Source organism: Crocuta crocuta, unplaced genomic scaffold, assembly GCF_008692635.1.
Source record: "Crocuta crocuta isolate KB4526 unplaced genomic scaffold, BGI_CrCroc_1.0 scaffold95, whole genome shotgun sequence".
NCBI lineage: Eukaryota > Metazoa > Chordata > Mammalia > Carnivora > Hyaenidae > Crocuta > Crocuta crocuta.
Genome location: NW_027530971.1, coordinates 4,980,146 through 4,993,609, shown reverse-complemented (window position 1 = coordinate 4,993,609; position 13,464 = coordinate 4,980,146). Strand labels below are relative to the sequence as shown.

The 13,464-nt window shown below is 40.7% G+C and overlaps 1 protein-coding gene across 1 annotated transcript in view; it reads left to right on the top strand.

Annotated features, from left to right (window-relative positions):
- The first annotated feature begins 400 nt into the window (after positions 1-400).
- Positions 401-13,464, top strand: part of SVEP1 (sushi, von Willebrand factor type A, EGF and pentraxin domain containing 1) — a 190,781-nt gene continuing 177,717 nt past the window's right edge. Inside the window, 2 exon segments of the mRNA XM_077769764.1 lie at positions 401-448; positions 3,118-3,405. Of these exon segments, the coding sequence (XP_077625890.1) occupies positions 401-448; positions 3,118-3,405 (336 nt within the window).

The following is a 13,464-nucleotide window of genomic DNA, read 5'->3' as shown; positions in this document are numbered from 1 at the left end:
TAGCTTTCTGCTTACTGGGAATATGGTAGGATTGTACTTTCCTATTTCTTTTAGAACTACCGATGGCCATATGACTTTCTTTGGCCAATGAAATGGAGCAGAAGTGATGTGTATCACCTTTGGGAACAACTTTGGGAGGTTGTGAGGGATTCATTCTGTTCTTTTTTCTGCCATAGCACTCATGTAAAGCAAAGCATGTTTTGAAAGATAGCCCTTGGCTACAGGTGTGGGTTTATCAGTCAGGATCAAGCTCAGCTGCATGTGATAGAAAAGTCAATATCAAGTGGGTAGTTGGGAATTCTGAGGTTAAGGATGGTGGTTCTGTTCCATGAAGTCTACAGGAAGCCAAGCTCCTTCCAGCTTGTTATTCACCCAGCGCTAGAATGTGCCCATCATTCTCATGGCCCAAGATGGCTACCGGAGTTCTGCCACCATAATCAAGTTCCAGGTAGAAAGATGGATTAAGGGGTGAAAGGAAGAGACAACAGATAAAAGACAGCAGCCTCTGTCTATACATAGAGTTGTCCAGAACCTAGTCTTATGACCACATCGAGCTGCAAGAGTGGCTGGGATATGTAGCCTTTATTTCAACATCGTATGCTCAGCTAAAACTCAAGAGCTCTATTGCTTGAAGAAGGTGAGATCCGATATGGTGGGGAGGTGACTAGTGGTCTCTGCTACAGTGAGCATATGGGCTCAGTTAGGACAGTTGTAATGGTCCATCCCCTCAATCAGAGAGTGAGTTAAAGGATGGGCATATAACCCATGCCTTCTCTAGTGAAGTCCTTCCTTAAGGTGATGGTGGTTGTTGTTTTGATAACTTTTTAAACTTAAACTTGAGGAGAAGAGTCTTTCCTCCTCAGATCATAAATCTGAAGAGAGAGACGAAATCTAATATGCAAAGAGAAGCCGAAGGAGAGAAAAATGGAAGGCCTAAGTAGTTCGTGATTTCCTTTCCAAGCCTTTTTGAGACCAGCTCCGCCCCCTACCCTTTCCCATGTGAGCCAAGAAATCCCTTTTTGTTTAAATGAGAAGTTGGGTGCCTCTTGATTGTAACCAAAGAATCCTAGAGTGATCGTCTACCTCCCTAGATTTTTGTGAAGAACACATGGGCTAGTACACATAGTAGTTGCCATGGTGTTTGGCACATACAGGTCCTGAAATGTTAGCTCTTAATGATGTGTTTGAAATAACACAGAGTAGATACAATTTGGAAAAAATTCTCTCTCTCTCTTTTTAAAAATCTCAGCTCAAATGAGGTCTTGCACATTCCCTAGGAGGATTTAGACCTTTCTCCTTCCTGCTCCCCCTTCTCCATTCCTGCAGTCATCTTACTACTCTGTAAATGTTTGCAAATTATATTCTCTTCTGATACCCTCTGAACTTCTGGAGGACTGGATGGAACGGAGTCTTACTCAAGCTTAAAACCCCAGTATCTAACATCCTGGTGCATGACAGTCAATAAATACTGTTAGAAGAATAAGAATTTGAAGAACGTTCATGATTAAAGATGGTGATGATGGAATCAGTAATTATAGAGTACACACTATATTCTAAGCACTGTCCTAAGAACTCTAGATGTTTATGAGTAAGCCCTAACAGACTGTTATTATTACTCCATTTTACAGATAAGCAAACCGATGTCAAGGTGATACATTAGTGAATGGCAGAGCCAAGATTCCATCCCACGCAAACTGATTCCAGAACCCTAACATTTCAACCAACACCCTGTGATATCTCTCATTGAAGGATTTTCATTAAGTATAGATGGAATTAAAGCATCTGATATTAGAGATCGAGGAACCTTTAAGATCATTGAATTCTAGCATGAAATAGATGCAGCTGATGCCAAGAATCGACGGTAACTTGGTTCAGGTGGTTTTTGTAACTGCAAGGTACTTTCTCCACAAGGCTCCTGACTCCTAGCTGGAATAGTTTAATGAAGGTCTCTGCCTCCAATGCAGAGTGTGCTTTTACTTTTGGGATCTTGCTTTGGAAAAACCACACCCAGGTGGCAACTGTGTTTCACAGTAACTGTGTGCTGGGTATCACTCAAAGTCAAGGAAGTAGACCTCTTTGCGTCCTGCCTGTTGAAATAGACCACAAGCACAGGAAAGGGGCCTGGGGGACCCCTACTCATTCTTCAGATTTCAGCACAAATGTTCTTAGAGGTTTCCCTGACCTCTTCAAGGTCGAGTCTGTCTACTTAACAGCACTTAGCCTGGAGGACTATAATTGTAGGTATTGTTTGTGGAATATCTGTCTATGGTCACCTCACTTGTTACCCCGGGGAAAAGATGNTAACAGCACTTAGCCTGGAGGACTATAATTGTAGGTATTGTTTGTGGAATGGTCTATGGTCACCTCACTTGTTACCCCGGGGAAAAGATCGACGCCAATTTTTGTTCCTCACTATATTCCTGGTATCCTGGCACATAAAAGGTGCTCAAAGATACTTGTTGAATGAATGAACGAACGAATGAATGAATGAATGAATAAATAAATAAATAAATGCACAGAGGAAGCAGCGGGACAAATCACCTCTCTGAGATGCCTAGGGGCAGATGCAATCTCTGTACCGTGTGGTGCGAGGGGACCCTCGAGAATCTGCACACTCACACACACTGATCAGAAATCCCCACCAGGAAAGTCACGCGTGTATTTGGCGAGGGCTTGGGGGCACCGGAGGGGGGATAAAGAGACACACAAAAGGTGAGCAAGCAGTTTTCAAAGGATGCTTTCAACCCCCTGGCCAGTCCGTGTGTGTTTTCCTCTGCAAAGTGTTTCCAATTACTGTGGCACTCTCGGTATCTGGATCCATCTCCAGTGAATTCCTCTGCAGCTCCTGCCAGACATATGGGATCAATCAGGGCTTCGGCGCTGGTGCGCTTGCTGCGGGAATGTTGACAGCCTGACAGACGCGGGGTTCTGGTGTCATGGAATCTCCGAGAGACTTTGGCCGGATCCCGCGAGGAGAATGAGAGGGGGAGGAGGGAGATCGAGGCAGAGATAGAGGAAGGAGAGAGAGGAGAGGGGAGCAGGAGAGACAGAGAGAGGGAGAAGGAGGGACGCGGGAGATTTTTCTTGACTGCCCCCTTTCCTTCAAACATTTTATAGGCTTCGGGAGGAGAGGAAGGAGNCGTGTGGTCCAGCGTGGGCCAAGCCAACTTCCTCAGCGAGCTCAAGTTCGTCCGCAAGCTGCTGTCCGACTTCCCCGTGGTGCCCACGGCCACGCGCGTGGCCATCGTGACCTTCTCGTCCAAGAACAACGTGGTGCCGCGCGTCGATTACATCTCCCACCGCCGCGCGCACCAGCACAAGTGCGCGCTGCTCAGCCGCGAGATCCCGGCCATCACCTACCGCGGCGGCGGCACCTACACCAAGGGCGCCTTCCAGCAAGCCGCGGTAAGGCGCCCCCGGGCCCGGGCCCGGCCCTCGCCCCCCGCCCCGCCTACCCTTTGCTGCCTGCTCCCCTCCAACCCGGGGTTCAGCCTCGGGCGAGCCACAGCCTCCCCAGGGCAAGTCCCCCGTGCACAAAATCAGTCATACCTACCCTCCCGTTGTTGGGGTGGGGTCCTGGGGGGTAATGGATTTTAACCGCTTAGCGACTTGGCAGGCTTCTCTGAGTGGTCTTTGAGGGCCTTCTTGGGAAGGGGTCCTTAAGATGCGATGCACATTCACGCTTGTAAGGGCAGACCATGTCCAAGCTGGAACAGGTGAGTGTGTTTTATGAAGTGTCTCTGAAGGTAAGAGGCAGAATAAAGTGAGTAGTTTCTCAATTCCTTCTTATGTTATTTTACGCTTTTGATACACTTGGGTGCCTTTCCCAATTTTAGCCTTTACAGAATTTTTAGCATCTGGAAGAGGAAGTCCGTTTTAGATGATGGAGTTTTACACAATTTAACTTTTTCTGATTACCAACGAATACATCTTCAGCTGAAGAAAATTTGGAACGTATTAACATGTCTCACACATAATAGCAAGCCAGTGTTTCTGGAATGAATGAAACAGAAAGGAGGAAAAGGGAGAAAAAAAAAACACCAAAACTATAACCCCATCACCCTTACAAAACCACTGTTTACATGTTGTTGGACAGTTGCCCAGTATGCACATTTGTGCATACTTTTCACCAAATTGATGGCTTGCTGTTTTGTAGCCTGCGTTTTTCATGTTATGTCAAAAGTGATCTACTTTAGTATAACATACCTAATATACGTATTAGATGTCAATATTAGTTGTATAGTATTCTATTCAATACATACACCATAATTTATTTTACCTGTCACCTAGTATTGGACGCTTAGGGTTTTTGTTAACTAAGTTATGGTAGATACAAGTATTTGTGCACCCTTTTAATTACTTCTTCAGGAGGGATTTCTGTAGAGCTTCCTGAATTAAAGAACTTGAACATTTGTAAACTTCTTGATACATATTGTCCAATTCTCCCTTGGAGGGTTGTCTCAATTTACATTCCCACCAGCAGAGTATCACAGCTATCAGTTTGCCACATGGTCACGATAACATATACTATTATTTTAAATATCTTTGCCAGTTTCATAGGTGAATGGAAGTATCATTTCAGCAAGTTCAGAAACTAGAAAAGTTTTATTGAGGATGAACATTTTTCCAGTACAATTACTGGACATTTGTATTTTTCCTTTGATAATTACCTGGTCATAATTTTTGCCCATTTTGCAATGACAGTACATGTTTAGTGGTGTGTGTGTGTGTGTGTGTGTGTGTCTTGTAAAACCTCTTTTATGGTAAGAGTGGTAACTCTTTTTGTATCTTCTGCAAGTGTTATACCAGTTAACTGCCTTTTATTTGTGTTTATTGCAGTGTCATTAGATGGATAATTTAACTTTTTATATATTCAAATCTATCAAACATTGTCTTTAAGATCCTATATTTGCTCATATTCTTAGAATGGCTTTTTCACTTCCCAAGTTGGAGAAATGGTTTTCCATTTAACAGTTTGATCCATCTGGACCTTATTTTAGTGTATGGCATGACAAAGATGTCTAATTTTATTTTTTAGTTAATAGTCAACAAGTTGTCCTCATATCATTTGCTTAAAAGCCATCCATCCTTTTCCAGTTTCATTGAATGTCACTTTTATCATCTACTAAATGCTTGAGGTATTTATCTTCTCCTGGCTTTATATTAATTTTTATTATGTATTTATTATTTTTAAACTTTGCAAAAGTGATTTCATCATTATAACTTTAAATATATTTAAATATATGGTAGTGCAAATTCTCTCTTTTTCCTATGTTTCTGAAATCAATTTTCATGTACTTATTACTTAATATGAATTTTTAATTCATCTTCACATATTTCAAATGAAAGGCAGCCAGGATTTTTATTTCAATATGGAAAACACTCAATTAAGTTGTGGACTACTTATATTTTATAATAATAGTCCCCCCATATCAAAAATATGGTATGTCCATACAAACCAGTTCTTTTTATGTTGTTTAATAAAGTTGTATATTTCTAATAATTAAGTCCTACCTGTAGTTCCAAATTTAGACNCTAGATATATTCTATTTAATATTGCTACCATGAATAGCACCTTGTCAAATTCAATTTTAAACAATTATTCTTGATGTACAGAAACTTTATTGATTTTCTGAATATATCTGCTGTATCTGGATTCTTGCCAGTCTCTTTGATTCATTTTTTCCTTTAAAATACATTTTATTTTACTGATAATAAATGGTTATTATTATAACCAGAAAATAAAATAATCAGACAAATTTTCTGTAAATGCATTGTAATACTATGATACACACCCTTCTTGACTTTGCAGTTATCTAGGTAATAGATATGATTTAGTGGATGTATAAACAGTGTTCCCCCCAAAAAGGATCATATTGTACGTTCTCTTTTGACTTTCTATTCCACCATACTTTCAGTTTTCTTCCAGAATAAGAAATATACTTTTACTTTATCATTTTTTATTGTCACTTAGTATTCCACTATAGAGTATGCCTTTGTTTTTATCACGTAAATACCTGTTATTATATATTAGGCTGTTATAAACAATACTGTGTTACTAAATTTTTGCTCTCTCTCTCTCTCTCTCTTTTTTTTTTTTTTTTAATATATATAGAAGGCATGAGCAGGGGAGGGACAGAGAGAAAGGGAGAGAGAGAATCCCAAGCAGGCTCTATGCTCAGTGTGGAGCCCAACATGGGGCTCAATCTCACAACCGTGAGATCATGACCTGGACTGAAACCAAGAGTTGGTTGCTAAACTGTCTGAGACATCCAGACACCCCAGTTTTTGCTCATATCTTTAATAATTTCCTCAGTGCAAACTCTAAAGCAGTAGCTATATTGCATCAAAGAATATGCCCACTTAAAAAGAATTTTTTTTAAGTTTATTTCTTTTGAGAGAGAGAGAGCAAGGGAGGGGCAGAGAGGGGAGGAGAGGGAGAATCTCAACCAGCTCCACTGTTAGTGCAGAGCCCAACACAGGGCTGAAACTCAAAAACTGTGAGATCGTGATCTGAACCAAAATCAAGAGTTGGACACCTAATCGGCTGAGCCACTCAGGCACCCTGAGTGTGCCCATCTTTTAAGGCCTTTGGTACATGTGCCAAGTTGCCCTGCAGAAAATTGATACCAAATTACACTGATAATTGCAGTTGCCTGGATAAGTACCTGGGATGTAGCCAACATGGGTTAGTGTCATTTGGACATGCCTGCCCTCTGCCCCACTTTCTGTGTGAAAAATGGAATCCCATGTTGAATTGCATTTCCTTATTAGTGACGCTGAACACTTCGTTCAAATACTATTTGCCATATATAGCTCTTCTTTCTTGAATAGTCATTAAAATATTTTGGGGTTGTTATCCATTTTTTATTTGAAGGTTTCTTTTTCTTATTGATTTGCAAATGCTCTTTGAATCTTAATGATATTAACCCTCCTTCCTGCTGCTAAGTATGAGGCAAATAGTTTCTCAGTGTTTCACTTGCCTTCTAAATTTGTTTACATCTATCATTTTATCAGTCCACTGAACCTATTTTTCTTTTTTTTTTTGTGCTTTTTTCATTTCCTATGATGTTTGAAAAGCTTTGGTCTTTAAGAGATGAAGTAATTCCTTAAAGGTGCTCTCTTTTTATTGAAGTTGTTTCACCAGTCAGGGTTTAGTTTTGCAGATCCATTTCTGTCAGTCCCCACTCCAAGTACTCATGAGGTCCTAAGACTGGCCTTGGTCCTGATGTCACCACCCACGCCATCAGAGAAGAACCCTGCTGCATCAGGGAAAAACTTGCCATATACCAGCTCCTCTGTTTGGCTTGGCCACATTGGCCTGGGGCCTCTGAGTACGTTGAGCCAAAGCAGTTAAATGGGTAATGAATCGAGTACACACTGCTCGCCTCAAGACCTACTCTGTCTTCAGCTTTCTCCTTCCAAATACTACATCCTGTCTTGGAAAGTGAAATTGCCAACAAGGTTCCCAGCGTCTTAATTCAGCCTGGATCCATTTGTAATTAACAAGCAGAGACTTTCCAAAAGTTTGTGTTCACTGAACTTCCCCTTGATTTTATTTTTCTTTCCTCATTCTGATTGGGTTATAAGAAGGTGCGGGAGACAGTCAGCTGGACTCAGTCCCTGTCTAACCTGGAGACTTACATGTCTTTACTGTAACCTTTCCAAATCCCAGATGAGCTTTCTTAGGCGTAATTAAAATATGCTGTTTGGAGAAAATTGATAGAAGGTAACTGATGTTTGAAAATGACATTAGTGGAGGTTTGAATAGGGATTCTTTGCCCGGCGGTCAGGTGAGCGTAATTCCTTCTGGAATTAGTTTGAAAATGGTAAGCTCCGTAGTTCAGGTTTGGATATGAAACTTAATACGTCTCATCATGGAAATGAGACAGCTCATCAGATTCCCGTGTGTGTGCACAATGGTATTACTGGAACTAATTGTGTTTATGACCTGGGAAATTGAAAATCACAGGGACAGTTCTGAGGTTGTTAATTGCTTTCCACAGAAAAATTAGTTTTTCAAACCTTTCCACTCGTAGCTGAATGTCCGTACAGCTATGCACAGACACAAACATAGGCAGACAAATACACAGATACCTAAACGTCAACACAGGACATGCCTGCAAGCACGCAGCTACCCCTCACAATTCATACGCCTCACTCCTCTTATGTAAAAATCTCAAGAGATAGAATTTCCTCTACCAACATGAAATTTGCCCTTATCTCTCAGCACATAGACTTTTTGACTAAACAAAAAGGCTAACGGTGGGTTTCATTTTTTATTTGGTATCAGAATTCGACAGCTTGATGGAAAGTATATGTGCGGACCCTTATCACACTCTATTTCAAAGGGTAACTGCAGCATAGACCTTTTCTTTTTTAGACATCGTCCCCCAGCACTCATCAAAGAGTACAGGACTAAAGCAGTAAAATCTACTCAGCACAGATCCCTCCAGAAACGCAATCAAGAGAATGGGGGTAAAATTTAGCCCCTTGAACTTAATTACATTAAAACCTTTTGCAAAATAAACAGAAAGCTCTTCAGATTTTCCTTTCCAAGGGGACATGGTTTCATAATGACTTTTCTTCTTAGTTTTTCTCCCCATGTACTTATAAATTGCTTTACCTAAACTGCATATGTTGGATTGGCCCCACTACGAGTGCAAGGCTCTCCACCTCTTCAGCATTTCAAGTCATAATAAAATCCCCTCATTCCTACTTCACTTTTGCTAAATATCTGTTAAACAAACAGCATGAAGCTTCCTTTGAGAAAAAAAGTTCTGTTTTCTCCATTGTTCCAGAGTTCCAGAAATAAGATCTTTTGCTGGGGATTATGCTGTCTCACCAAAAATTCGAGCTTTAGATGGCCTGAAGACTGGGAATAGATGGGTGGCAGCTCTTCCCAGCTTTAGGCAAAGAGCATCATTGCTATATGTCCACAGCAGTGGACCAGGAGACAATCTGCTTTCTCAGCCTTATGGGAAGAAAGGATCTGCTTTCAAGTGTTCTAATGAGATCTGGAGCTGTGTGAGGTAGCACTAGACTACCTGATGAATAAAATCAGGGCTATTTTGTTTTGAGACAATAGGCTGATAATAGCCTTTGTGCATTTTCCAGCAGCCTTTCTGGTGGCGCAAATGCTGAAGGAATAAGGAAGGTTCGACTTTTCCTTTCCTTTGGGAAAACGTGGGGGCAGTCCTACAATATGCAGTAGATTCAGCTGTTCCAAACTGAGAGCATGATTTAGATGTCGAGAGTTGCTCACTGGTGCACAAGCTAAGTTCTTTCTCGATACTGAAAAGACCTATTTCTAAACGTACTTCTGGAAAGGTTCTCTCTTTTGCGCTTCTTAAACCTTTCAACAATTCTCATATTTCCTTGGCCTTATATAGGAACTTTAGAAGAATGAATGAATGAATGAATGAATGAATGAATGAATGGAATGAGTCCTCAGTGCGTAAAATAGATCTAGACCTCATGTATATTTCCCAGGCAAAATTAGTACCAGAATTCTTCATTTGAAGAGAGAGAGCAAATAATTCTCAAATATTGAATCCAAACTGCATATATTTTATTTATTAGTTTTGTTTTTCCCAGCTTATGGGACACTGTATTATTATTACAGGTATGTGATAAGAATGTTCACTTACTACTTCTGTCAAAGACACGTATCATTATCGGCTGCCAGTATTGTGTTATGCTTGGTTGAAATGCATCATGAGAACTCTTGGTCAAAAGCTTGAAAGCCCAGACACAGAGAGAGGTTAGACTGTTCTGTCCTACTTCACTTCTGTGGTTCTTACAACACCCTACCCCTGCCGTGTCCTCCGGGTACAAATGTGCTCAGAGAGGATCTCTCTTAGTAGTGGCCAGGGGGGCACCCGAGTGGCTCAGTCGCTTAAGTGTCCGACTTCCGTTAAGGTCGTAATCTGAGGGTTGGTGAGTTCGAACCCTGCATTGGGCTCTATGCTGACAGTGTGGAGCCCACTTCCAATCCTCTGTTCCCTGCTCCCCACAACCTCTCCCCCACCCCCTCACTCACATATGCACACACTTTCTCTTTCTCTCAAAAATAAACCTTAAAATTAAAAAAAAAAAAATAGCGGCCATGAAATTATTAAGTGTATCATTCTTGACCAAGTATCACTTTAATTTGTAAAGTGATTTATAACTTACAAAGTGCTTCATATTGAGATTTTGCAGTCAGTTCTACAGATTTATAGGAATAGCATCAGATTCTAGAAGTCAGGTAACTAAAAGCGAATCACAAAGCTAAGTAAATGCCACAGACAGAGTCAATCCAGTCTTCTGACTTGTCATCTTGTCTTTTTCCTTCTGTCCCCTGCCATTTCCCATCCTCACCCACATTTTACCATGTCACGTCCATGTCTTGAGTTATATCAATAGCTAGGGAGAAGTGGAAGATTCCATTTCTGAAGCTGCAAAAGTGTTACATAAGATACAAAGCCAAGCATGTTAACCTAGAAGACATAAACCATGGCCTTCAGGCCTTATCATTCAGTGGGAGCATATCAGTTGGAGATACGTGTATATGCTCATGTCTGTGTGTATTTAAATCTCTCTTTCTCTCTCTCTATATAATATATAAATATACTTTCTAATTTTAGCAATATTTTAAAATCAGAAAATAGCATTTTTTGACGTTTGGCCTACCTTTGACAAATTGGAGTATGTAGCAATTCTGGGTGTGATTTGTCTCAATTCTTCAGAGACCTGGCACACGGAATTTCATTTAATGTCCTTGATTGCCATTCCCTGGTCTAACATAGACCAGTCGTTGGCAGAGCCTGAAATGGCATAGTCCCTTCTAACTTACCTTCTGAGCTTCCGTTTTTAACCAGTGAATTAGCTAGCAGTAGGTTTAGAACTGGATGTAATTGAAAACTCTAAAGTACCACTGGCTTAAACACAATAAAGATTTCTTTCTCCCCCAAATTGTTTTAAGTAGACAATTCTACTATGGCAGGTCTATGAGGTCTTCTGGGATCTGGAGTCTCTCCTTTGGGCTCTCTGCTCCATCATCTCAGGCCACCCCAGTGGTCTAAGATGGAGGTTGGAGCTCTTACCATCAGGGACTTACAGCAGATTCCAGGAANACCCATGAACCGCGAGATCATGACCTAAGCGAAAGTCAGACGCTTAACCGACTAAGCCACCCAGGCGCCCCAGTCGCGCCATTCTTTAAGGAGACTCTTGGAGAATCCACATACTACTTCCATGTAGATCTCATTTGGGGCAACTCGGGCTCATACCCTTCCTTGAAGAGGGAGGAGAGAATGGATGCTGAGGAAGTGATAAGCAGTCTTTGCCACCCCAGTGTGTCAGGGAGCGCTTGCATCTAGCTGGGGAAATTTTGGAGACCCCACTTCATTTCTTCCTCAAATGGCACTGGCCTGATTCAGCTCAAGTTGGAAGAGTCAAGCCTTGCCTAACTTAGTCCTTGTGCTAGATTCTACTTCTTTTAGTAAAAACTATCCATTTAAATTTTGGCAACAAAAGCTACTTACGTAATTTTCCCAGGAGCCAGAAGCTTCTAAATAACACGGCATTCACTCCCAAATAAAATATTGTACTGAGAGTGATGGGGGAAAATGCACACAATAAAATAAAATTAATATTTTAATATTTTCTCATTAATTTAGTAAACCCAAATTCACATTTCTCAGGAAAACGTGGTATTTCTTTGGCTTTTCTAGAGTAAGCTGTACAGTTAAGAGGATTTTACATTCAACGGAATTTCCTGTTCTGTATTGTGGCTGCCTTTCCCATAGATTGTTGAGACTGTTCTCTAAAGCCCCCCAGGCCATATGAAAAATGGATTTCTGGCATAGACTCTGCTTATACCCAGTAACCGGCTCTGGTTTGGAGGCCAAATGTGGATAGGAAGCACTCTGTGAGAGCTGATGATGGACGTTGAATGTTGTTACCGCCCTTCACTTGAAATGAATGATAGTGGTCAGAAGGTGAAATCTGCAACACATTAGTAGGTAACCTTATCAATATTCATAAAAAGATTTTTATAGTACGCATCTTCTTTGTTATTGGTCCTTCTCACGAGGTCATTCAAGCAGTTGCTGTTTTGTGTGTGTGGTAGAGTTAAATAATAAAGAGTTTTCAAATTCAGAACACATATTTCTTCCATAGACTCAGTAAACTTGAAAACTATAAAGCTGAGGATAGATTCTCATTACTATATATGTTGAAATAGCGATAGCTACCTTGTTTCATGTGAATAGGTGTAATTCAAAACTAAGGAAAAAAACTCCCTACAATATTAATAGAAACATTTTAAAGAAAGTTCTTAGCAGGATCTATTACATGATTTAATCATTTGCTAACTAAAGTTAGTTTACTTAGTAAATTTAGTCATTTAATTAGTGAGGTCCAGGTTGGATATTTTTCCAGTTGTAAGTTGTTGCTAGAGTATATAAAATATCCTTTGAGATACATGCACTTGATGCACTATTTTCTTAATTCCTGCTGAACCTTTCCTGATGGCCTTCATTGTTTTAATGTCCATCCTGCAGCACCTGGTTATAGGATGTAATAGCTGCTAATGCAAAATGTAGTTTTTTAAAAATTTCAGATATGGTATTTAAAATGTATAGACATGTATGTGGTTAAAATACATATGCTTCATTTTCTCAGATATGAACTCTTCCAAATTTTCACTAGTTCCACCTCAAAACTCAATGTGCATCGGTGCTTCCTTGTACATATTAGAGTGAGGCTCTCTTCCCTCAGCCAAGGAAGAACTTCCACCAAATATTTCCCCTTCTCTCTTGCATCTTCAAGATCTTCCTTCCAATGCAGAGCAGTCACAATACATCTATGTATTCACGACTTAGTAACATGCTTCCAGAGCCATATGATAAATTGTCAGTATGTTTACAAGCCTTCAAAGTAAAATTCTTAAAAGTAAGTAATGGCCAGTCAAGGAATTTCTTAGAAAATTATAACTCAAGACATACTCAAAGATTCCTGTAAAAGGATATTCATCCCAGCATTACTTGGAACAGGGAAAATTTGGAAACGGTGTGGCTCTGGTTTGGGAGGGCTCAGTAGATTACACTTTTCTTCACCTCTCCTGAGTGCTACATCAATTGAATTACAATACAGCAGAAAAGGCAGGTGGAGAATCAAACATGTCCTTGTCTCCTGCTAATGGAGAACGTGGCTTGGGTGCACAGCTTTCTAATACTGAATCTTGAAGTTAGATTGACTGGTCTCCCCAGGAATAGACAGTTCTGGGCACATGGGAGCTTACCTCTATAAAGCCTAACTTTTTCCTGGCAGCCAGAGGCTAAAGAGAAGGGGATGGAGAGGGGCTGGGAAAACGCTCTTCCTCAGGAGGAGGATGAGAAATGGCAGTGTGTGTGTGTGTGTGTGTGTGTGTGTGTGTGTGTGTGTGTGTGTAGGGGGGTGGGTGGAGAGGGAAACTGT